Source organism: Culicoides brevitarsis, chromosome 1 (genome assembly GCF_036172545.1).
Source record: "Culicoides brevitarsis isolate CSIRO-B50_1 chromosome 1, AGI_CSIRO_Cbre_v1, whole genome shotgun sequence".
Taxonomy (NCBI): domain Eukaryota; kingdom Metazoa; phylum Arthropoda; class Insecta; order Diptera; family Ceratopogonidae; genus Culicoides; species Culicoides brevitarsis.
In genome coordinates this window covers 42,617,582-42,644,808 of record NC_087085.1, presented here as the reverse complement: position 1 = coordinate 42,644,808, position 27,227 = coordinate 42,617,582, and the positions used below count along the sequence as shown (strand labels likewise).

At 23.4% G+C, this 27,227-nt stretch overlaps 2 protein-coding genes across 2 annotated transcripts in view; one reads left to right on the top strand and one right to left on the bottom strand.

Annotated features, from left to right (window-relative positions):
• LOC134837870 (peroxidasin) overlaps positions 1-23,071 on the bottom strand; it is a 28,379-nt gene extending 5,308 nt beyond the window's left edge. Inside the window, exons 1-4 of the mRNA XM_063853262.1 lie at positions 22,970-23,071; positions 16,447-16,682; positions 10,200-10,413; positions 4,283-4,460 (exon numbers count right to left, since the gene is read on the bottom strand). Of these exons, the coding sequence (XP_063709332.1) occupies positions 4,283-4,460; positions 10,200-10,413; positions 16,447-16,682; positions 22,970-23,042 (701 nt within the window). The 5' untranslated portion in view covers positions 23,043-23,071. The remainder of the gene's footprint in view (positions 1-4,282; positions 4,461-10,199; positions 10,414-16,446; positions 16,683-22,969) is intronic.
• Positions 409-2,931, top strand: LOC134828126 (cilia- and flagella-associated protein 206). The gene is made up of 3 exons (XM_063841098.1): positions 409-1,057; positions 1,670-2,031; positions 2,086-2,931. The coding sequence occupies exons 1-3, from the start codon at positions 409-411 to the stop codon at positions 2,929-2,931; spliced, it is 1,857 nt and encodes a 618-aa protein (XP_063697168.1).
• Positions 23,072-27,227: the final 4,156 nt, after the last annotated feature.

The window sequence follows — 27,227 nt, the reverse complement described above, 5'->3', positions numbered from 1 at the left end:
AAATATAACTAAAAATGGTTTAAAAAATTTAAAAAAATTAAAATTATTTTTGTTTCAATTTAATTTCATTATAATTTTAATAAATTTAATTAATTAATTAATTAATTATTTATTTTTTTTAAATAATTTTTTTTTAAATTATTAATTTTATTTATTAAATTAATTTAGTTAATTGCTTATTTAATTTAAATAATTTAATGTAAATTTAATTTTTTAATTTTAATTAAACTTTTAATTTTTTTCGTTTCATTTTAATTATTTTTCTTTTTAGTATTATCCACATTACGGTACTTTACAAAACAAAACGCGTTCGTTACCAAGCAACATAAATAAATAATTTGTCTCAAAAACCGTGTTTACGACATTCGGCGTTAAACAATTTCTGTGAAAAAGCCTCTTGAAACAACAATGGCCCTTAAAATAAAGAAATTACAATTAAACTCAAGTAACTTGACAAAAAACATTGTGCGTGAAATAATTCGCGAATTAGACGATCAAAATGTCAAAGGCATTGAAAAATCTTTCGTCGAATATGTCGTTGACTTGTTATCGCTCAACAACAGCGTTGACTTTTCCAAATCCGTAATTAATCGAAATTTAATTGAAGAGTTCATCGACCGTTGCATTGCGAAAATTTGCGATCAATCAGCGCCCTCTACAGTTGCTTTGAAGATGCAAGCGTACTTTTTCGAAAATTTCATAGAACGCGATGAAATAATTGGAAACTACATGAAACAAATGATGGCGAAAACAGCAACAATCACGAAGGAAATCACCGAGGCAGAAGTTGTATCGCGCGATGATCAAGACGAGTTGATAAAAAAAATCATCATCGATATTATCACAAAGAGTTCCCTTGGAAATCCGAATGATTCGTTAATATTGACGGAAACTTCTAATGCTTTGCATTCTGTGATGTCTCGAGTGGATATTGAAAATTTCATTGCACTGAACAAGAATGACAGAGTCAATTCTCTTGTAGAAATTCGTGAAATTGTAACAGGGATCATTTTGTTTAATCAAGATGCGGGAAATTCATCAATTACTTTAATGGAGTGTAAGTTTTTCAGGGTCCAAAATACTTTCAGTCAAAAAAAATAATTTAAAGCTTTTGCTTAAGTAAAAGTCAAAATTAAGTTGACTTAAAAGCTAATTTACTTTTACTTAAGTCAATTAAGTCAAAATTAAAAAAAATTTTTTTTTTCAAAAAATTATTTTTTTTTAATTTCGAACAATTTTTCATAAAATTTTTCCAATTTTTTTATTTTTCCAAAGATTTCAAATTTTTCATGAAAAATTTTTCAAAATTTAAAAATTTTTTGAAAAAATAAAGTTTTTAAGAATTTTGACTGAATTGACTTAAATTAGAGTAAATTAGCTTTATTAGCTTTTCAACTTAATTTTGACTTTAACTTAAGCAAAAGCTTTTAATTTTTTTTTTGACTGAAAGTATTTTCAATCCTGTAATTTTTTTAAGGATCTTATGGGTAAAAACCGGGTCAAATTTAACTCTCAAGGGATTTTCAGGGAATTTCAACTATTTTTTTTTCTCTTATCATTATCTACTTTACGGTATTAAATATAAAAGCGCCCTCTACAGCAAATTTTTAGCGCCATCAATTTCCCGCCAATTTTGTAAAAAATCAAAATATTTTTTTTTTATTTTTAGTACCTCAAATCCTCGAACAATCTTACGAATCCACAAAATCAATCCTTCAAATAACTTTATGTGAAATTTTGGATCGAATCAATCTCCTCACGAGCGCTATAAGTTCCGCCATTTCCAACGACTTCAAAAATCGTCAAATAATCGTTTTACTTCCGCAAAATGTCACTGCAGAAGACTTTGAAACAGTAAAAAATTCCCTCATCATGAATCGCCAACACGAAATTTTTACCCGCAAATTGAGTGAGTTCTTGGAAAATGTCAAACTGGATATCGACAAAAACAACCATCGATATAACGAGACCCTGAAATTGATTCATGAAACGGTGCAATTTCGAACAGCAATTCCAACGGAAAAAGTTTTTGTGAGTATTAATTTTTTTCATGCGAAATTTGAATTATTTTGAAATTTTTTTTAGCCTAAATTCGCTGAGTTAAGTAAATGTTGGAGTCGATTGCAGAATAATATTTATTTGTTGTCCGAAATAAATCAAATTAACAATCAACTGTTGCAATTAAGTGAGAAAGCTGTTTGTTGCGATGAGATAGCTTATAAACTATTAGGAGATAGTGTCATTGAAACCGACGAAGAACGATCCGCTCGTTACAAAGACAAAAAAATTTCACTCTTGGGCGATAATTGCTCCGTTCAACCGTACAACAAAAAAATGAAACTCGAATATTACGGATTTTGTACCTGGATGTTGTCCCAAGGTCGAGGCATTTTAATCCCAGGACTTCCCGAAACGGGAATAATTGTTTATCGCAATGCAAATTACGCCTTTAGTTCACCCGAAGTAGCTCTGATGTTCGAAGATACGCCCGAAAAATTAATGTACAAAATAATCGAAACAGCCAAAAATCGAATTGAACTTATTCGCTTGTTAGACATTTACGATCAAATGAAGAGTTTCGAAGTTTGTAGCTCCAAAGTTGACGAGGGAAGTTGTGAGTTGGTTAAACAAACAAACGATCAAGAAGTTCAAACGGAGCTTCATCCGATCCCGTATCACAAAGATGAGCGATATATGTGGAATATTTGGGATATTCGTAAAAAAGCGATTCAGTTGGCGAATTTGAGGAAATGTGCAACGACATCAGCGCAAACAATGTTGTCGTATCAGAAATATAACGTGAATGTGCAAACGAATCGGCAGAAAAACAGTGCAAAGTCACAAACAAGTACGGAATCGTATACACAAAAGTCGGGGTTTTCTTTCGAAGATGATCTTAGTTCGTGTTTGGAAGTTACAAAATTGCAATAGGAAAAAAATAACATCTAATTTAAGAATTGAAGAATTGTAGAACAAGTTTGGAAAAAAATAAAAATTAAATATGAAATGAGAACATTTTTTTTATTTTTTTTTATTTTATTTTTTTATTTTTTTTTTTTAATAAAAATATAAAAAATTATAATTTTTTATTAAAGTATATCTTATTAAAATAAACAAAAAAAAATAAAGTTAAAAAAAAATTTAAAAATTAAGCTTGTTTCAATTAATTAAAAATATCTCTAATAAGACGTTTCTTATTGAAATGTTGATTAAAATAATTAAATTTAAATAAATATTTTAATTTTTAAATTAACCTTTTTTTACTTAAAAAATTAAATTTAGAAAAAATCTTTCAAAATTCAGAACAAAATTATTTAAAACTAAAATTATTTATTGATCTTTTACAAAATTGGCGGGAAATTGATGGCGCGAAAAATTTTCTGTAAGAGGGCGCTTTTATTTAATACCGTGATGTAAAAAATGAAACTTAAAGATAAATTAAGAAAAGAGTAATTTGAAGTGTTTTATTTTAAAAGTTAATAATTTTGTTAAATTTTTTATTTTTTTAAATTATTTTCTAATTTTTTTTTTTTAATTTTTTTAAATTATTTTCTAATTTTTTTTTTTTAATTTTTTTTACGCTAAACATATAACTTTAAATATAGTTTTAAAATAATAATAAATGAAAAAAAAAACAAAATTAGTAAAAATTTGAAAATTTTTAACTGAAAGAAACTTTTTCTTAAAATATTTTCAAAAATAAGAATTTTAAACAAAAAATTAAAAAAATAGTTTTAATTTTTTTAAAAGATTAAATTTTAAATTCTTTTAGAATTATCTACATTACAATATTATTATTTAAAATTTTTTTTTATTTAAAATTTATCTCTTACTCTTTTTTTTAAACCAAAAAAAACTAGCTACTTTTTTCAGCATTTAAAATGCTTCAAAAGAGCAACAATATTTTTTTCTTCCGAATGCCATTCAAATTTCAAAGTTAATCAAGCCCAACATTTATTATTTCCATTTCCACAGAAAACTTTTTGAAAACAAAATTTTCTTGTAGTAATTAAACTAATTTGTTCTCGATATTTTGTCGGATTTCTACGCAAAACTCAACTTTTTTCCGAAAGTTTTAATTAAAATGCACACGCAATTGCACTCCGTTCGTTACAAAAGGCTAAAAACACACAAAACCGCACCAACAGTGGTCGGTTACTAAATGCCTTTACTTGGTTCGCATGTGACTCTGGCGCTCGCTTTAAAACAAACATGCGTTGTTATTGTGCAACTTTTCTCATCTCCTTTGGATCGATTGCACAAAATAATTGATTAAACTTACCTAATTCCGCCACGACTTGTATCGTAATTCAGCATCCGTATGCCGTGCTTCCACGTTACGTACGACGTCGGTTGCGGTACTTTGCTAATCACACATTTCAGTTCTATTGTACTGCCAGCCTTGTAAAATTTATCGGGTGTCGCTAGACCACGCTCATCAACAATTTCCACACGTGGCACTGAAAATATACACAGAAAATTTAATTAATTACGAGTCTGGATGATGGAAATTAGGCAGAAAATTAAAGCAAGAAAAAAATTTGTTTTGTGAAGAGAATTAGTTTGATGTCGTATGAAATTCAAAAGAGAGTCATGAATGCAACTTTTTTCATACATTCAAATGCCTTACAAATTGAAAAGGAATGAAATTCACTCTTTAATTAAATTTTTTATTTTAAATTTAAATTAAATTGAAATTAAATTAAAATTAATTAAAAATTAAATTATAATTAATTATAAATTAATTTAAATTTTAATAAAATTTAATTAAAATAAATTTAAAATTAAATTAAAAATAAATTAAATTATAATTAACTTAACATTAAATTAAATTAAAATTAAATTAAATTCAAATAAAAAAATAAAAAATAATTAAAAAAATTAATTTTAATTTTAATTAAAAAAAATATTTAATTATTTTTAATTATTTTTTTTTTATTTTAATTATTATTTTTTTTTAATTATTAATTAATTTTATTTTTTAATTTTTAATTCAATAAAATTTATTTACTGAAGTTTTAAAATTATTTAAAATCTAAATAATTAATTTTAAAAAAATTTAAAATAAATTAATTTAATTAAAAAATAAATTATTTTTTTTTTAAATTTAAAAATTTGAATTAATTTAATTTAATATATAATTTTGATTAAATTAAATTTAATTTATATTAATTTTGAAAAATTTTATTATAAAAATTGCAAAAAAGAAAAAAATTAACATTTTTTGTAAATTTGTTAAACCTAAATTTTATCATTAAAAAATTACTTTTTCAAAAAATTACTTGAAGCGAAAATTTTATTCAATTCTTAATTAGTAGCGTTCGTCGAATGTATAAAAATTTCGAATTGAAAAGAAATTTTTAACAAAAAATCTTTTTCATTTTTACACACACGCACGAAATATATGAGCATGTAAATTAGTGGCTTCAGGCAATCCAAAGCAAAAACAGTACTTGAAATAGCGTCTGTTTGTACAATATTTTTACTTCCTGCTAAAATTATGATAAACACATGTTTGTTGTTCTCCAAAAAAAAAAACTTGTTTTAACGAATAAGCTTATTTTGCACACCTAAAGAATAAACCGTCGCCTCTTAGTTTTAACCCAGTTACGAGTCCTTTGCACGGAAACACTTATGTTTAACGAAGATGGAGGAAAAGCAAACACTTGTTATTACATTGTACACAACAAGCATCATGTCCTCTGTTTTAAAGCATACATTACGTTTTTTGTTGCCACAAGTGTTTGCTTATGTTATGATACGCTTTCATTTACACTCCGCAATAAAAATAAACATACTCATTAAATATTTAGCGAATAACGTTTACTTTTACGGGTAATATCAATTCATCACTCGCGTGTTTGTGCGAAAAGAAGAGAGTTTTTCACTATAAAAAGGACCGAGAGAGGAAAAAAGTGCTTTGAAAAAAAATTTATATATTACGGAACATTATTAAAGCGATAATTTATGTAAAAGAACCTTCATAAATAATACAAAAGAAAGGTGTTCGCTTATGTGATACGGAACAAAGATAAGATTTTTTGTGTGTTTTTCTTGTTAAGAAGTAACTGACAAGTGTACAAGAAAGCACGAAAGACAAGGATGATGCTCAAGGACAAGGTCATGGTAAGTAAAAGACGCTCATTAAGAATTGAAGATTTTTTGTCTCGACTTTCAGGTAATAAATAACTGAAGAAAAGTACTTTCAACTCAAAAAAAAATTGCTGAGATCAAACGATTAAATTATTTTTGTTAAATATTTAAAATAAAATTTATAAAAAAAATAATTTTACATTTTTATTAATTTTTAAATAATTAATAAAATAAAACAAATTAAATTAAAATAATTTAAAAAAATTAAAAAAAAAAATAAATAAATAATTAAAATTAATTAATTAAAAATAAATTAAATAATTATAATTAATTATTATTTTTAATTTATTTAATATATTTTTTAAAAATATTATTATTTTTATTAATAAATAATTATTTTAATTTAATTTTATTTTTTTTTAATTTTATTTTTAATTTATTTAAAAAAAAAATAAAATTATTATTTTATTTTATTTAATTTTTAATTTAATTTAAAAAATTTTCAAATTATATAAATTTTATTTTAAATATTTTCGAAAAATAATTTACATCGTAAGATGTAAAAATTATTTTAACTTTTAATTTTTTTATTGAAATATTATTCAAAACAAATTTGAAATATTTTTTTAAAAAATTAATAATTAAAAAATTCAAAAATTTTTTAAAGTTCAAATATTTCCTTCTAGTTTTTTTTTAAAAATGAATCAAGAGTTACTATGAGAAGCTTTAGAATAAATAAAAAATTATAAAAAAAATTATTCAAATAAAATTGATTGCATACTTTCAGGTGCTAATTTTTTGTTGATGGGTAGAACGAAGTCAACGGGTAACCATACAAAAATTTAAAACTCTCAAAATAATTTTGTTCGATATGAAGCATTGATTTCACTAAAGTTTATCATGTAAAGAAACTATTGTTACCCCAAATAGATATGAAAATAATTGAAATTGAATCTAAATTTCAATCTCAAGAAAATACAAAACATTTAATCAATTAAACAGAGGACCATTGAAAATTTGTTGACACAAAAATAAATGAAAGGAAATGTCGAAAATACTATTAATTTGTATTTATTTGTTACTTGACATTTACAGTCAAAATTAAATTTTGAAAATTATTTACAAAAGATAAAATTGTCAATATCCCTCGTCGCCAAGGGATCTTACTTTCAAATTTCTTCAATAAATTCGAAGATAAATAAACAATTTGAACAATTCAATTAAAAATGAATGCTTTATTGGACAAAAGACGCTTTGATTCGTTGAATGAATAAACAAACCAATTTTATTTTGACATCAACCCAAAGAAAACCTCAAAATTTCTTGCTTCAATAAATTTTCAAAAGATTGAAACCTCAGAAAATTTCCTTGACATGAGCTGACGTATAAACTTCAATAATTAAGAAAAGTTTTGAGATAAAAATAAGCTTCGCAGAACTTCTTTGTTGCAACGCAACTCTTTGTTCCTTAACGAACTTTATTTCGCCAAAAGCAGCTTTGTGTCTCATCTCTCGTAATATTTTCAAATTAACAACAACATCAAACTACCTTTTGCTACCGGAGAGAATTTGGGGCATGATAAGTAGAAAACTACAAACAATATTAAAATTCCCGTAAAATTCCTTTTGTAACAATGAGTATGCCATAAATATTTCCTCTCCGTTAATAAATTATGAATAATAATAATGCACCTGACACATGAACTGAAAATTTCCCGAACATTATATGCACACAATTTCCACTTCACTGTGTCGCACAAAATCGCTCTCTAACATTGGAAAATTTATTTATAACAAAATTCATACAAAATATATTATAAAATAAAGTACACGAGAAAACGGTGTTTTTTTGCTCGGCAAAATGAACTATCTGTCTAATGAAGTGGCGGAACATATTGTTGCTATTGTTCCAATTGTCGATTGCCATTACCGCAGCAATAACGGAAGATAATATTGCGAGAGACAGAGACTGAGGAGCACAAAAGACAAGTCAAATGATATTCATAAATTTTAATGAACATTTGTGGAAGTGTGTGCAAAACTGCAGAAAATGTTTGCAATATTGAACTGCAATGAAATAAAAAAAAGAAATAGAAGAATTTCTGATCAAAAAAGACTGAGTGAGCGGATAAAGGGGATAAAGTCGCCCATTTTACCGTGAGTTTAATCAATTTTTCATCTACTATTTTTTTTAATTTTTTTTCTTTTTTTTTTAATTTTTAATTTTTAATTTTTTTTTTTTTTTTTTAAATTTTTTAATAGATTAATTTTATTCAAATTTATTAGTTTAAAAAATTAAAATTTTAAAAAATTTAAATAATAAAATTAATTTTGAAAAAATTAAAATTACTCTTTTTTGAAAAAAATTTATTTTTCAAATAAAAAAAAATAAGTTGAAAAAAAATTTTAAAATAATAAAAATAAATTTTTTTTTAAAAAAAAACTTTATAAAAAAAATAATAAATTCTTCAAAAAAAAATTAAAATTTTTTTTTTAAATAATTAAAAAAATTAAATAAAATTGAATAAAAAAATAAATAATTTAAATAAATTTTTAATAGAAATAAAAATTTTTCAAATGAAAAAATGTTAAAAAAATTAATCAAAAATTATTAAAATCTAAAATGAAATTAAAAAATAAAAATTTAAACTTTCAAATAAAAAAATATTAAATTATTTTTAAAAGGTTTAAAAAAAAAAATAAATTTAATTTTTTAAATAAAAAAAATAAAAAAAAAATAAAATTAATTTTTTAAATAAAAAAAAAATTTTTTTTAAAATTTAATTTTAATTAAAAATAAATTTATTTAAAATTTTAAAATTTTCTAAAATGAAAAATTAAATAAAAAAAAATAAAAAATTATTAAAAATCAAAATTGAAATTAAATTAAAAAAATTATTTTTTTTAAAAATATTTTAATTATTTAATAAAAATTTAAATAATTTATAAAAAATAATTATAAATTAAATATTTTGAAAATTTTCTTAAATGAAAAATAGAATATGATTTTTTTAAAATTAAAAAACATTAAAATGAATTTTAATTAAAAAATCAAAAATTAAATTATGTTAATATTTATAAAAAAAAACAAAAAGTAAAATATTAAAAAAAAATTGTTTTTAAAGTGAAAAAAATAAATTTTAAAATTTAAAATAAATAAAAATTTTAAAAAAGTAGAAAAAAATTAAAAAATCCTCAGTATCGAAAAAAAAATAATATCGAAAGAATCGTCATAACGTTTAAATTTATTTCCATGCACCTTTGAACTCCGTGTGTTTTGAGCAGAGCATTGGGACAGACAATAGGAGCAATAATGACAACAGCGAAACATTGTTCGTTCACATAAAAAAAAACTTCGTTCCTCTCTCGCTGCTCTGCTAACGACAGTTTTGTGAAAAATAATTGAAAAACTTTCTGTCGCGCGCGTACGACGTCGTCGTCATCTCATTGAATCGCATGCAAATTTCGCATTCATATTACTTACATGAACAAATATCAATGACAACGACGACACCGAATACGAGATGCGAGTGAGAGCAAAAACCATGAAATAAATATATCGAGTTTTTGTCCTCGCATCGTTGTCGTCGTCATTTGCAGATGAAAGAATTTTTTGTGCTTTGCAGGATTTTTTTCTGCTTTTGTTGCACATTTTCCAACTTCACGTACACGTAGATAAATTTCATTTCGAATTCTTTAATCCTTCTTTGTTGTTTTCTGTAATTTTTTATTCTTTTTTAATCCTCGAATATTTGCATTTGTCGATAAAAATCGAAAATTGGAATTTTTGTGAAATTTATTGAAATGAGGTTAATTTTTGACCAACTTTTGTTACAAATTTGAACTTTTTGTCATTATTTTTAATTATTTTTCGGTTCAATTCAAGGAAAAAAGGTTGAATAAATAATAAATTGATCAGATTGACGGATATGACAAAACATGCGTGCCTATTAATTTATTTTGATTGTCTGCATATCGGAATAATTAATCAAGGCAAATGTGCGTGTTTCAGATCTTTTTACCTTTCAAACATTTTCTGTCGTGTTTTAGTGATCAAACAAAAATTTATAATGAAGAAAATCTCTTTGATGTAAGAGAAAGACTTACCTATCACTGTTAACTGTACTACGTAAACTAATGGCGGATGGGATGATATTTGGCATTCGTAGATTCCCTCGTCACGTTCATTCGCGTACTGTATGAGAAGTTGCCAGTCATTTGGCTCCTTAAACTCTATCGAATAACGTGAATCGCTGCTGTAGGTCTGCAAACCGACCGTTATTAGATGGATATCGGTACCCTTTCGTCGCATCCATGAAACCTAAAAATAGAAAAAAAATTATTTGATTAAAAATTTTTGGTTAAAATTAATTTGAGCGCATTTTCTACTTTTTTTTTTTTAATTATTATATTTTTTTAAATAATTTAATTTTTTAAAAATAAATTTTAAAATAATTTAATTTTTTTTTAAATAATTTAATCTTATTATTTTTAATTAAAAATTATTTTTTTATTTTTTTTAAAATTTTTTTTTTTAAAAAATAAATTATTCATAAATTTAGATTTGATTTTTTAATTATATTTTTTTTTTTTATATTTTTTTAATAATTTGCAAAAACACAATTTTAAATAATTAATTAATTACCTTTAAAATTATAATTATTTATTTTTTTAAATTAATTTATTTTTTTTTTAATTTAATTTAATTTTTTTTAATTAATTGTTTATTTTTTTTTTTTTTAAATTTATTTAAATTTTTTTTTTAATGTTTTAAATAATTTTTAAATTTCAATTTTTTTAATTAGGTACTTTTATTTAATTAATATTAAATTTTTTAAATTATTTAAATTTTTTTTTATTTTAATTTTTTAAATTTTAATTAATTTTTAATTAATATTTTAATTGAAATTTTTATTTTATTTTTTTTTTTTTTTAAAATTTTATTTTATTTTTTTTTTTTTAATTTTTTTTTAAATTTTTTTTTTTATTTATTTTATTTTTTTTTTTTTAAATAATTTAATTAAGTCTTTGACAAAAATCTCAAATTTCATACAAATTTGATAAAATTTCAAATTTTTGCCTTAAACAAAGAAAAATAATCTAAAAATCTCACAAGAAGATGAGAACTTAATTTCATTCATTAAACTCAAAATAAAAATAAGAGCTATAAATAAACTTCATTTATCATGATTTACTGTAACAAGAGATGTTTGTGTCTCCTACTTTCTGTCATATAATTTGTCTCGATTTATTGCACATGTCTTACAAAGTTTCCATATGATACGTGCAAAGGAAAATTCCATTCACGAGAAACTAATTTGCACTATTAAAAATTTATTGTCGTCACAATTGGCGCCAATTGTGTAACTCTTACCCGCTATCTAATTACAATACTTGTGACATGAATGATGATGCTGGTTGTTATGAAACTCGAGACAATTACGTTGTTGTCTTCGTGTTTCCTCCTGGCTATCATGCGTCGTCGACACATGGCAGTTATAAATTAGAAATTAGCAATTAACTGCGTGGTAAACAAACTGAGACATGTTTGCTAATTAATATTCGTCGAAAAAAAAATACCAGACGTCTCCATCAAAATTTCTCGAAACTAACTCAGAGTTCGTGAAACGTCCTTGAAAATTTCCACAAATTTCATTTTACGCAAATTCCTAACACATTAAAACCCAATTAGCAATTTCCAAATCAAAGAACGTTTTCATTTACATAAGTCGCTGTTTATCTCTCCCCCTCCCCCCTAAAACGGATTTTCAGATGATCCAAGCCAAAACAACACCAATAAAGCAACTTTATTTACAACAGCCGTAAAATATTAATGTTCGAGGATTGCGGAATTGTAATTGATTTGGATTAACGTACAAACACGAGAAGTCACACGCCGCGGCGAAATGGCGAACGATACAAAATATAACCGACAATAACGAACAAATTAATGTCAAGAAGCGAAAAATAAAGAGAAGATTTTGTGTTTTTTTTTTTTTGCTTGTGCGGGACTAATTGGCGTGTTTATTCATCATGAGTGTCGACTACTAAAGATTTGGGCGTTCTCGTCGTCGTCGTTTATTGTCCAAATAAAACACAACCAACACACCGCACACAGACAACATTTATTTGGATACACGCCGCCGTCATCGTCGCCAAGAGGAGGGAAAATTACAAAAGTCAATATAATATTGCGGCATTTTCGGCAAACGAAAGGAAAGACGAATACGAGAAAAGGAGGCAAAAAGCGAAATCCAAAGACATTTATTTCATCTTTTGAATAATATATGAAGAAGAATGGAAAAAATCGTTTTTTTCTAACGCATTTTGAAGAAAAAATTTGATTTTTGACAGGTTTTGACGTCTTTCTGATAAAAAAAAAAAATTTTTAAAATGTGCATTGGGTTCAAAAATTTTAAATTTGAAAAATCAAAGTATCGAATTAAAAAAAAATATCCTTTGGTTGATAAATTACTCGTCAAATGTGTATTGGGAAAAAAATAAAATTTGCATTGGAAAAAAAATGAAATTTACATTGGGCCAAAAGTTCAAATTGTGCATTGGGGAAAAAATTTTAAAAAATTTACACTTGAATGAAAATTTGCATATTAAAAATTTCCGAAAAAAAAAAATTTATAACTAAAATCTTGTTTAAAAAAATTGAAAAAAAAAATTTGCATTCAAAAATGGGCAAAATATATTTTGTATCAAAAATTGGAAAGTTAATACGTAAATGAAAACAAACATTTTAAAATATGCATTGGGATAAAAATTTAAAAAAAATTAAAATACGAAAATGACTGAAATGTGCATTGGGTTCAAAAAAAAAATAAGTTTAGAAATCAAAATTTTGACCTGAAAAAAAATTATCTATTGGTTTGACAAATTTTGTACAACTTGTCAAATGTGTATTGGGAAGAAAATTTAAAATTTGCAATGGTTGAAAAATTTAATATGTGCATTGGGACAAAAATTGAAAATCATCAAGTTCAAAAATTAAAAAAATATCAAATGAACATAAGGATGCTAAAATCAAAATTTAATTCAGTAAAAAAGTAAAATTTGCATTAGGATGAAAATTCAAAATACCTATTGGGTAAAAAAAATTAAAATAAAATTTTTAATTAAAAAAAATTTAAATATTCATTGGGATAAGGATTCAAAATTGCTAAAATGTAGAATAAGTTAAAAAATTTTAAAATATGCTATGGATCAAAAAATTAAAAAATCCATTAAAAAAATTTCAAAATATGCTATGGGTCAAAAAATTCAATAAATCAAATTTTACTGAAATGTGCATTGGGCAAAAGTATCAAAAATTATAGTTATATAAAAATGTCAAATGTACATTAGGTTACAATTTAAAAAATCTATAAAAAAAAATTCAATTGTGCATTGGGTCAAATTACGTCAAATTTCAAATCAAAATGCGATTCTATCGTTTTTTCTTCTCCTGACGACAACTTTCTACCAAAACTTTTTTCTGTGTTTATCTTTGCCATTTTCTCGTATCCTTCCCTCGAATGCCTCAACGCGAATTCTAATGTCACTTACTTATTTATTCATATTATTTTCCCTCTCAATAAGCAGCAAATTTCTAATCATGAGAGACTCGCAAGTGCGACACTCGATTCCTGACCTATTTTAAGCCATAAAATCCCCTCCCATATTTTCCATTAATCGCAGTTTCCGCTTACATTGTCAACATTCCATGTTTGCCAAAAACAATGGCAACTATCTCACAATTACTTTAATTCCGCGACGTGTACGGAGAAATAAAATAAAAATAAACCTTGACGTTAATATTTATATTTTTCGTACAAATCTTCCACAATCCGTTGAATATATGCTCATTTCATTTTATTCTCTGTGCTGGCATAATATGGGCAACTCACTCCCAATAATGAACAGAAAGAAACATATGCGGCGCCACATCAGCATAAATGTATTTTATCTCCTCTTGAACTCGTTCGTTCCCTTTTTTGCATATATTGACTCGGTCTTTGTACACAGAAGCTCTCGAATGTGAGAGCAACTAAAACCAACAAAAATCGGTTTAAACGAACATAAACATGATGTAATAAAACATTTCAACTGAAATTTCGCATGTTGTATATTTGTTTGTTATTTGTCTAATAATTTTCTTTTTTTTTATTTTTTTGTGGAAAATGTAATATTCTTGAACATATTCTTCTTTTATTTAATGTTACATGTCGAGTCGAGAGTCGGGTTAAGTTACAACAATTTTTGTTTATGAACAACAAACACACACAAAAAAGGATGCTGAAATTTTTCTCTAAACATTTTATTATTTTTCCTTTGTACCGGGGAGAAAAATGTTGTTTACTCGAGAGACATTTGCACAAAATACACACACACATGTCTCGGTAAATGTTTTTTATAATTGGTTCAAATATTTCCTCGGGGAATAATCTTTTTTACTTCAATTGCGACTTGGACATACAAAAAAAGGGTTTCATTTGAATTAATAAATAAAATGGAAATGAAAAATTAAGTGACGGATCGGACAAAGTTGATAAGAATTTTTTATTAGAATTTTTTGTGAGCGCATTTTGTTAATTAATTTTTATTTAACATATTTAAATATTAAAAAATTCAAGAAAAATTTTAAAAATTAAATATTTATATTTTTTCATTTTTTCTCAGATTATTTTGAAAATAAAAAAAAATAATTTTTACAAAAAAATAAAATAAATAAATAAAATATTTTAAATAACAAAAATAAATTTAAGAAAAAAAAAATTAAAAATTATTTCAAAAATAAAAAAATAATTAAATTTTATTACTCTAAATTATTTTTTTAATTATTAATTTAGTGATTGTAATTTAAACATTTTAGGTATTTTTTATTTTTCAAAAAAAAAAAAAAATTTTTTTTTTCATTTTTTGAAAATTAAAAAAAAATTTTTTTCTTGAAATAATTATTTAATAATTTAATTAAAATTTGAAAATAATTAACATTAATTTTTATCCTTGAATCAATTTTTCATAAAATTTATTTTATTTTTTATTTATTTATTTTTTTTTTTATTTAATTAACATTTTTTAAAATGGTTACTTCTGAATTTTTTTAATTTATTGAATAATTGAATTTTTTTCCATTTAATTTTTTTAAATATTTTTTTGTCGATAAAAATCTAATAAATAATTTCTTTTAATTTTTTAATTTTAAAAATTTTAATTTAAAAAAATAATTGAAATATAAATTTTAACTAAATTCAATTTAATTATCAATAATCTAAAAATAAAAAAGAAAAACAATTTTTTAAATTAATTAAGATTATTAAATTAAATTGAATTTAGTTAAAATTTATATTTCAATTATTTTTTTGTAATAAAAGGTTTAATTTTAAAATATCTTAAAATTAAAAATAAAATTAAATTCAGTATTAAATTTTTATAGACAAAAAAATATTTACAAAAAAAAATAAATAAAAAAAATTAAATGTTTCCCTTTAAAAATTTCTGAAAAAATAAATTTATCTATTTATCTTTATTAAAATGAAAAATATGTTAAAACTTGACATTTAACCTTTTTAATGATACTTCATTAAATTCTTAGACATCATAGCACAAATACATTCAAGAGCTTTGCTCCAATTTTACTGTCTGACGATTTATTTCACATTTTTTTCTTTATAACAAAGGACATTGCGATGAACAGACAGACAGAAAATTTCTACAAAAAAAAATCATTCAAAATTATTTAAAAAGAGAATATTTAATGTTATTTATTTTTGCAATAAAAAAGGGAAAATTCTCTCTATCTCTCATTTTTTGCGTAATAAAATAAAATAAAATACAAAATAAATTAATAAATAAAAATTCTTCGTAACTTTCACTCACAAAATTCATGTCATAATTTTTTTTTCAAGAGAGCGAATTTTTGTTATTTTCTGCCATAAAATAACATTTAACTTATCCATTATGTACAATTTAATAAAATAATAACAACAACACAAGACTTCTTCAAACAAGAACGCAAAAATACGACAAAACAAAGGAAGACATGTAAAAGTTTCTCTAATCATTTATTTATTTCGAGCTTTTGTTTGCAGGCAAATTTGCGTCTTTCTGCCTGCCAACGACGTCATCTGCTCTTAAATAGGTTTATCAAATTAGCGAGTAAATCTCTTAACAAACTTTTAAAACATATTTTTGTTTGGCTTGAATCTCGTCATATCTCTCGACTTTTGCAAAAATATTATTTTAAAAGGCACGACGGAGACACAATACACGCGATAAGCTAAATATTTTATGTAAGAAGGTAATTCACTTAAAGAATTAAGAGGGATTTGAGAGTGTTTTTTCTCGCACACTCGGCGACACTTACCGTTTTCCCCCGCAAATCGTTCACTTTGCAATGCAGATACACGTTGCTGCCTAGTTGCGTCGTGACGTTCGCCGACATGTTCGGGTCCTCGAAAAAGGGGTAGGGATCGTGCGTCGTTGTCTCCTCCGGCTCCTCTTCGATGTCATTCTCGGGGATGTCGGTGAAGGGCGACGAAAAATCGCGCCAAAAGTGTGTGTTGCTCATCCCAAATTGCTCCTTGGGACTCGATTTGATGACTGAAATGGAAAAACCGCAATAAATTAATTAGCAAATAATTCGTTTAGAGCTGCATTGTTTGATAATTGCCGCTTGTTTGAATTGATTTTGAGGCGGGCAAATTATGGATATGACGCATTTTGCGGTGAATTGTGATGCATTTTGAAATGTTTATTTATTCATGGTTTCGATGCGATGCGATATAAAGTTCAAGGTCTTTCACATGAACTTTGATGCGATAAAATGAGATTGAAAATTTTTCGATGAAAAAAAATTTAATCGCATTTTAGTTGATTTTTTTTTTTTTTTTTTTTTTTTTTTTTTTTTTTTTTTTTTTTTTTTTTTTTTTGTTTTTTTTTTTTTAAATATTTTTTTTTTTTAATAAATTTAAAAAAATAAATTTAAAAAAAAGCAAAATTAAAAGTAATTAAAAAAAATAATAAAATAATATATAATTTAAAAAAAAAAATTAATTATATTAATATAATTTTAAAATTTTTTAATAAAATTTAAATTAAAAAAAAAAATAATTAATAATTTTAATAAAAAAAATTTAAAATTTTAAAAATAAAAGTTCATTTTTTTTTAAATTTAAATAAAAAAATTAATAAAAAAAAACTAAATTATTTTTTTTTAATTTTCATATTTAAATTAATTAAATTAATAATTAAATTATAATTAATTTTTTTATTTAATTTAAATTTAATTTTCATAAAAATTTGAACAAAATTAAATTAAAAATTTAATTTATTTTAAATATGAAAATAAAAAAAATAAATTTATTTTTAAAATAATAATTTTTTTTTTTTTTTTTTTTTTTAATTTTAATAAATAATTTTTTTTAAATTTATTAATCAAAAATTAGATGTCAAAAAAAAAATTATATTTTTTTTTAGTTTCTCTAATTTTTTTAATTTTTACAAATTTATAGGAAAACTAACGGATAAAAAATTTAAAAATAAATAAATAAAAATTATGAATTAGCAAATGGCAAATTCACAGGGATAGACGTTATTTCATCGTATAACCGCATTTTTTCTTCGAAATGCGGTAAGAAATGATTTTTTTACAAAAAAAAAATAAAACGAAAAAACGTGTAACGAAAAAATTTTTCAAAGCCAATTTTTCCTCGTTTTTTCGTTTATTTTTTTATAAAAACATGTAAATTCCTTCCAGATAAAATCACGTAGTAAATTTTCGTCTCAATCTTGTAGGCACAAGATGTGTTTTCGTGTTTGTTGTGTATGTATTTATCTGCACCCATGAGAAAATTTATGATACAATTTTCTCCTTACGCTACCGTAATTCTCTCTTGCTACCAACAACGAACGACAACGACGATGATCATCATCATATCGTGCGATTTCACATGCATGGAGCTTTGTTACTTTAAATCAAAATATTGACACTTTGTGTTACACCACATTTATCCTTGTAAATGTAATTTCCTCTTGTGTTTTATCGTCTCTCTCACTCGCAGGCAGACACACGAAACTCCACGAACAAAGTAGACTCATCTTATTTTATAGACTTCTGACAGATACCGCACCGCATCATCGTTAAAATAATGAATTAGATATATCAACAGAGAGAAGCGGCATACATGACATCGCCGAAAAACCCATGGATGTTTAAAATGTGGGCTTTATAGACAAGTTAAAGCCTCAAATGTCGAGGAACGTAATGCTGTAATAAATCAGATTGATGTCGTTTGTGTCAGATGTTCTGTGTGTGTGTGTGATGTGCACAAAAGACAAAATCGTTGAATGATCCAAAAATTTGTTATTTTAACAGAATTTGGGGTTTGTTATCATCATTAACGTTAAAGCGGGTCAAAACTTTCGGTACAACAAGTTTTTTTTTTGTTTTTATTCTTTTTTTTTAAGAAATTTTCGTTTCTTGATTTGTTGAACTTTTTCCTTTGATTGAAAGCTTATAAGATTTTTTCTTACCTAAAATTAAACATAAAATAAAAATTTGAGACTTAAAAATTATTAATTATAATTTTTTTAAATTTAAACGAATTTTTTTGATTATAAATAAAAAATATAAAATAAAATAAAAAATGGTAAAAAATTTTAATTTTTTCAACTAATTAAATTAGAAAATATTTTCAAAAATTTTTTAAAATAATTATTTTTTTATTTAAATAAAAAATTTTTATTTTACTTTCGAGCTTTTTTAAAAAAAATATTTTTTTGAATTATTATTAAAAATTTAACTATTTAATAAATTAAAAAAAAATATTAAATTAAATTAAAAAAATTAATTTAAATTTATTTTAAAAATATTTTTAATTTAATTTATTAATTGTTAACTTTTTAATTAAAAATAATTTTTAAAAAATTGTTAAGTTTTTTTTTTAATTTTCTCAAATAAATAAATTTCAAAAAATTCAAAAAAAAAAATAATTTTTTTATTTAAATTATTAAAACTTTAAAAACTTATTAAAAAAGATTCTTAAAATGTTATTTTTAAGTTTTTTAAATTTAGGTATTTCTTATTTCTTTACTATTTATTATTTATTTATTATTTTTTTAAACTAAACAATTTATTTTTTTTTAAATAAAATATTTTTTTTAGATGATTAAATTCTAAATTTAATTTTTTTTAAACTATTAAAATATTTAGAAACACCCAGAATATGAAGAATTTTTCAATCCTTAAGCTTTTTTGTGCAAATATTTGCAGCAACTCGTTCAGTATATCAACTTTGTGCTTGAACAAAAAAAAATCCTCTTCCACGAATTTTCTGATAATGAAAATTCAAACTTTCCTCTTCATGTTTGTTCAAATTTCATGAAAGATCGAAACGGATTCTTGGAATTGTTAGAAAGTAATTAATTTCTCACTTCAGTCTTTCTGAGCTCAACATCGATCAAAATTTGACAAAATCTCTGCTGATGCCTTCGGTGCAAATCCGAAAAATTACTTTTTCGTTTTTATTTGATTGATTGCAATCACCTCCAACCTCTCTGATTTGATTAATTGACTTGTCTTCTGGGCATTTTGCAGGCAGAATAAATTCACACAATAATCCGTTATAATCCTCTTATGTGAAGTGCTTCGACCATCTTTGTGGCTTGCAATTTCATTTTCACTGACCAACATTTTTATTAATAATTTTTTTTTAATTAAAGCAACATTTTTGATGCAATTTCAGAGAAAATTCCTCCTTTTATTGAAGAAGTTGTTAGATCATCGTTCATTTTCTGAACAAAAAAGGGCAAAATTTACAGAATATTTCATTACTGTGCAAACTATTTGCCTTTTCTTGCAAATGCAAAAAGTAAACAAACTATTTTCGGATTGAGTTGCAAAGTTTTTCATCGAGTGCCCAGTTCTTATTTGAATTTTTGATGCACGTACATAGTCGTAAATTTTTTAAAAAGGGAAAATCTTGTAGGCACTTGAAATTACTTACATCCTCGTGTGTATGCTATTGTTATTGCCATTAGATGCACAAATAACAACATTACCGCCAGGACGTACATTATCGATTTTTCTTCGAGTATTCGAGTTGCTTGATGATTCTTTTATGAGCGAAGAGCATCAACAACTTTTCTGTTGAGACGGAGGAGGAAGATATGGAATTTACACAACAGTTCACATTTCTCATTTAGATGCAAAGTGAGGAGTATTTACATAACCGATGAGTAGATTTCCTGCCATGTTAGTGGGAATGTACTTGCTTGCAGCAGCAGAAAAGAATGAATGAACTTCAATGACGATGTTTACTTTAAATAACACTTCAAATGAAAAAATTCCATCGTTTAAGATGTACCTTTTTGCAGTCTTTCCTCTTCGTTTAACTGGATAAGAATTTTAAATTCTTGTCTACATTTTTTTTTGTCTTTAACTAAAAACTTTTGAAATATTTATTTTTTAATTGCAAAAAAAATTTTAAAAATTCTTACGGTATACGGTTACGGTATAATTGTTGAAATTTGCAACTCGCCTTTTAGTTAATTCAATCAATTTATTTTATTTTATTTTTTTTAATTTTAAAAAATCGGTTATATTTACGGTTACGGTTTAACCGATAAAATTTGTGAATCGCCTTTTGCTAATTCAAAACTTTTAATTGCTTTTCAATTTCAATTTTATTTTTATTAAATCTTAATGAATTTTTTTCTAAAAGATTTGAATTGAAAAAAATTGAAATTTGCAAATCGCCTTTTGGTTAATTCAAACATTTTATTTTTTAATTTGATTAATCGATTTTTCTGAATAATTATAATAATTTTATTCAAATAAAAATAATAAATAATAATCAAATAGAATAAATTTTTATATAAAAAAAAACTACATAAAAATTAATTGATTTTAAATAAATTAAATTAATTATTTAATTAATTAAAATAAATGTAAATTAATTTCAGACTAATTTAAAAAAATAATTTATAAAATTTATTTATTGACTAATTTAAAAAATTATTTATTTATACCTATTATAAAAAAAATATCATTATAAATAATTTGAAAAATTGTGAATAAATATTATAAAAATTTTAACAAAAAAAAAAATTCCTCAAAAAATTAAAATATTTTAAATTAAAAAAAATCAAATTGAAATTTGAGAATCGCCTTCAGCTAATTCAAACATTTTTTCAATATCATTACTCTCAAACACAAAAGTTGATTTCTAATGAATTTTTATTCATTTCTTCGATTTTTTAAGAAAAAAATTTTAAAATATCAAAAATCAACCAAAGTCGTTCAATAAAATTCTGACAAAAAGGTTCAAGGTTGCCATTTTCCCCGCCGCAATAAACACATCTTTTAAGAAACTTTTCATTCTTCTTCTTGCGACACTTGGATGAATAGTCAGCTACTTAAAACGACACAATATGCTTTTAACGGTTCTTTTGAAGCAAACAATTTTTTTTTTCGTCATAATACAAGAAGAATTGTTTGCGAAATGAAACGGAAGGAGCCTAAACGTCCCGACAGATGTTGCTCCAGCCAATACATTTCTCACTGTTGAAATATATTTTTTTCAAAAAGTGTGTCACTGATATAATTTGTTGTCGCTACGTACGAAGTCATTCATCGACGAGCACAAAAATATGCAGTTCATGTGAAAGTTTCGAGAGCACCTTTTTAAAAAAGGCAGCAGAAATGGCAGCAGCAGCAGGCAGAAGAGGAAGTATAATATTATTATATATATAAATTTTATGTGTGCTATAGACAAATTGCGGTTGGGTTGATCAATTGAAATTGATTGTGTCTACACGTCGTCATGTAGGCTGCTTCGGGTTTCGTGTCTTTAACACTTGCGATGAAAATTGTGTTAACTTTGTTAGGAAATTATTAATGTGAGTAAAGAGAGAAGTTGGTTAGTGTGTCGTTTAAAGGTGACAAATTCAATCAAGATATTGATTTTTATCACGCCAAATGCTGTCATAACCATTTTGATATTTCCGCTCGAATTTTCGGCAAATAAATTGTCGAAAAATTAAATTTTAAAACAAATATTTTATGTTCATATTAAATTGCGAATTTAAACTTAAAAAAATTATTTTAACAGAAAAAATATTTTAAGTTTTAATTTATTTTTTTTTCCTTTAATTTTAAATTTTTAAAAAATTTAATTTTTCAAATTTATTATTTTAATGTTAATTTTATTTTTTATTTAATTTTAATTTTAGTTAATTTAAATTTGCATTTTTTTTATATTAAAAAAAATTTTTATGTCAACATATTAAATTATAAAAATTTATTTATTTATTTTTTTTTTAATTTAATTTTATTTCTTTTTAATTTAGATTTATTTTAGCTTTAATTTAATTTTAAAAATCAAAAAAATCAATGTCATCAAAAAAGATTTAAATTTTTTTTTTCTAAAATTATATAAAAACTTTTTATGTTAAATTTTTGAAAATTAAAAAATTTAAAGGGGGGGTGCAATTTCATTTAAAAAAAAGTTTATTTTTTTTATTTTTTTTTTTCTTTAAATAATAATAAAAAAATTTTTATTCATAAATTTTTGAATTTTATTATTTTAATTAATTTAATTTAATTTAATTAATTTATTTTTAAATTAATTAATTTATTTTTAAATTAATTAAAAATACTTTTGGTTAAATTTTTTTTTATTTAAAAATTTTTAATGGTTTTTCTGTCAAAAAAGAATTATTATATTTAATTTAATTTATTTTATTTTTTTAATAATTTTATTTAATTTTTTTTATAATTATTTTTTTTTTTTATTTAATTAATTTAAAAATTCTAATTAATAATTTTTTTTTTAAATATTAATAATTTTAAAAAATTTATTCGAAAAAAAAAATTAAAAAATACTTACACGGCGACGCCGACGACTTAATAATCAAAAATAGGGTTTGCCCTATGATAATCCATACTATGTGGCTCTTCATTACGTCATTGTTCACTTCAAATGACTCTTGACAATTATTCAAATTTTATTCAATTAATTTTTAATCACAATTTACGTGACACATTTATCGCTTCATTTTTCTTTAATTAATTTTTTTTTTTTAATATTTTACATGTCACTTCACTTCAATAAAAAATTATTTGCATTCAATATTTTTTTCACTTCAATTTTTTTCTAAAGAAATCTAATTTATTTTATTTTATTCCAATTAAACGTGAATTTATTGTTTATTACTTTTGCAGCGCAGACACAACATTTAATTGCCGAAGAAAAACTTTCATAAAAAAGTTTTTTTTTAATTTCTCAATATTTCCTGCAGACTTCGAATCTGAAAATAAAGAAAAGAAGAAAATTTTAATAAAAAATGAATTATTTTTAATGATGACGATGTGACGCGCGATAACAGACAAAGCAAAGTAGAGCAGTAGATCATCGGAGGAACGAAGAAAAATACGAGAAAAAAGATGAAAAATGCACACATTAATCAACTGAACGAGTTTCTGTCGCGCTTAATATCATCCTTTCTCCTTTTTTCAGACAAAAAATATAAAAATAAATTTTTGTGTCGTTACAAATTTTTTTTTCTCGGAGAAATAGTTGGGGAAACAACAAATATCAACATAGTTAAAGTCTTTCATTCCAGAAAAAAATACGAAAATTTAAATTAGTAAAAAAAAGAACTTTTTTCATCCTTTTTTGGTCTCTGCATGTGACTCCTTTTCAAGAATGGGCGAAAAAAAGTAATAAAAACGCATTACAGCCAAGCGAAGAAGAAAAAACAACGAAACAAATAATGTTGTGGGTAGTAGTTGATTGTAGTCTTTTTTTATGGAATTCACTCGTTTCGTGTAAAAGCTGCAAACAATGCGGGCTGCAAACAACAAATCCACTAAATTTAAATAAATTTTCCCACTATACTCAACAAATGTAACGAAGCACGAAGAAAAAACGGCGAGAGAGAGGTCGACCAAATACGATAAAAAAGCACTAAACTGGGCAACAACAGCTAAAATCTATGTCGGAAAATCGCATTTTTCCCCATAAAATGCGAAGAAAAAAAAAGGAGAAAAAATAAAAAACGATTCCGTTAAGAACATAATTTATTGTTTGCTCAAAGAATGCTTTTCGTCTTCGTTTTCTTCTTCTTCGAGCTTTGTGGCGGACGTTAATGTTGTGGGCACTGCTCCATTTACTTTCTTAAAGAATTTTACTTTTTTTGCTCGTCTCGTCTTCAGAGATGTTGCTTCAGAACTAATTGAATGTCATCCATTCTAATTTTGGTTTAAAAGCTGACATTGTTGACGACGACGAACGAAATGAAGAAGACAACAACAAACGATAATTTTTCTGTTTTTCGCACAACGGAGCAATTTATTAGTGAGTTATGTCACACGCCAATTACAATTTTTTTTCTTGTTGTATGGAATTTTAGCTACATTGTTTTTGCGGCAATTACTTTCAAAATTTTAAAAAAAATAAAATATTATGGAAAACAAAAAAAATATTTAAAAAAAAATTATTTCAAAAAATTAAAATAAAATTTTTTATCAATTTTTTAATTAAATAAAAATAAATAAATTTAAAATTTATAATTTCTGAAAAAAAAATAAATTTTCAAATAAATTTAATTAAAAAAATTTTTGATCCATTGCATTGAATTAAAAATAAATAAATCAAATTAATTTTAATTAAAATTCAAAAATGAAAAATTTTTTAAATAATTTTTTTTAATAAAAAAATAAAAATTGAAGACAAAAAATATTTTTAGAAATAAAAAATTATTTGAAAAAATTAAATTAAAATTTTTCTCTAATTTTGCAACAATTTAAAAAAAGTAAATTAATAATTTCATAAAATAAATTAGGTAATTAAAAATAAATTTAAAAAATCAATTTTTAAATAAATGGAACTAAAACTAAATAAATAAATTAATTTGAATGAAATTTTAAAAATAATTAACAATTGAAACAATTTTTTAAAATAAGTTTTCCTTAAAAATAGTTTTAAAAAATTTATTATTAATAAATTATTAATTCAGAAAACAAATTCAATAAAATTTTATTATAAAAATAATTTAATAAATTAGACAAAAATAAATACATCAATTTTAATTAACTTTACAAAAAAAAACAGAAATACTTCTTTTTAATTGAAAAATATTTTGAAGAATCAATTTTAAAAAAAATAAGAAAAAATGGATAAATACTGAAATTTTTTAAATTAAAAAAAAATGTTTTTGTTAATTTTTTTTTTCATAATTTTTTATAATAATATTTTAAAATTCTTATTAATTATTTTTCTAAGTTACAAAAAAAAAAATTGAAAATTCTTTTTCAAAATTTAAAAAATATCCTGAAAAAATTCAGAAAAAAATGCTGAAATTACTCAGTAAATAAAAAAAAAACTATTTTTTTTTGTTTTAATTTTTTAAATTACAAATAAAATTCAATAATTAATTTTTAAAAAGTAAAAAAAAAAATGAGAAATTTTTGGAAACATTTTATTAAAACCTCATGTAACAAACATACCATCAAAAAAATTCGCTTGCTAATTCAAGAGACACATTTAATCTGCAAGGCGAGGAAATATTTCACGACGATCACGACAACTACGTCTGATGATTACTTAATTGAATTCTCGGGAAAATAATTAAAATGGTCTGACATTTCAAGGACAAAGAAGTTGCGGCACAACATAAAAGGTTTCTTTTTGTCACGTTTGTGGTACTTTTGCGTGTGATGTGAATTGAAAGTTTTTTTTTGTTGCAACAAAGAAAAGCAATTAGCGAGAATGAATGGGAGTGCTCTAAAGCGACTTGAAAGCGATAGATCATTTGACCTCGCTTTAAATTATTTTTTTTTTACAAAAGCCACAAAGTTTTTCCTTGTTTTTTGCGGTTAAAATTTCCCATTTTTTATCATCCCAACACACTCTGTGATAAATTACGTTCACGCCCATTATACTGCGATGTGAATGTGTGCCTGGGTCGGAATTCTCACCCGTTTTTTATTTTATTTTTATTCCAGATAGATAACTCTCGCTAACGAACAACAAGCAGCAACGTCCATTGCATTGATTGAATCTTTTTACGAGCCATGAGTGGAAATAAATAAAAAAAAGCGAAGAATAAAAATAAAATTCTGCCAAGTTTTACGTGCGAAAATGTTTTACATTCTAACGATGTTTGTCCTATCTCAACAAAAATGCTATCAAACATCAAGCGGAATGACTTAAAAAAAGTTCGTTATTTCCTGCGAAGAAGAAAAAATCGTTTATTTGACAAAAAATAAAAAATTCCGTCGATCCATGTCATGATCTTAATTAAGTGAGTGTCAATAAAGCAAAATACTTCAGAGAATAAATCTACGATTTTTGTTTCGTTGTTCCAAAATTGTTTCGTTACATGCGGGATTTAATGCAATATAAACAAAAAAAATCTCTTAATGTAATCAATATATTATCTCCCCAAAGGACGTGATTATTTTTTGTAACGAAACCCGTGTCATGTCACGCAATCGCAAGGGATTTCCGCTTAACTTTTGTTCTGTGGACATTTTAAGCGAAATTTTTTTTAATGAAAAAACGATTTAAAAATGCAGACAGATTTTACAGGAAACAATTTTCAATGAAATTCTTTGAATGGAAGAATTGACTAAGTTATGAAATTCTTCTTGTCAGTTAGTTCAAATTCAAAAAAAGGAATAAAATTCATGGAAAACAAACTTTTTATTTCCTTCGGGAGTTAAATAACAGAAAAAATTCTTTTCATCAACTTTATTTTTTCTCAGAATTAAAATTTAAACAGAAAGATTTTAAAAAAAATAAATTTTATGAAAAATTTAATTTAGATTTTATTTAAATAAAATAAATTAAAAATAAATTTAATTAAATTAAAAATTCAATTTTTATTAATTTTATTTTTATTAATTTTTATCAATTTTTATCAATAATTAAAATTAATTTAAAATTTTTAAAAAATAATTTTTATTTAAAATAATTAATTTTTAATTTTATAAAATGGAAATTTTAGTTTTATTGAATTTTAATTTTATTGATTTTTTTTTTTGAATTACCAAATATGAAAATTTAAATTTAAAAAAAATAAAATTCTAATAATAAAATTTTTGTTCAACCGTAATTAAATCTTTAAAATTTTAATTAAAAA

Bases quoted from the DNA above. Each gene is read 5' to 3' on its own strand.
- LOC134828126 (XM_063841098.1), top strand. From the start codon at position 409: ATGGCCCTTAAAATAAAGAAATTACAATTAAACTCAAGTAACTTGACA. The intron at 1,058-1,669 runs GTAAGTTTTTCA...TTTTATTTTTAG, and splicing joins ATCAATTACTTTAATGGAGT to TACCTCAAATCCTCGAACAA. The intron at 2,032-2,085 runs GTGAGTATTAAT...AATTTTTTTTAG, and splicing joins TTCCAACGGAAAAAGTTTTT to CCTAAATTCGCTGAGTTAAG.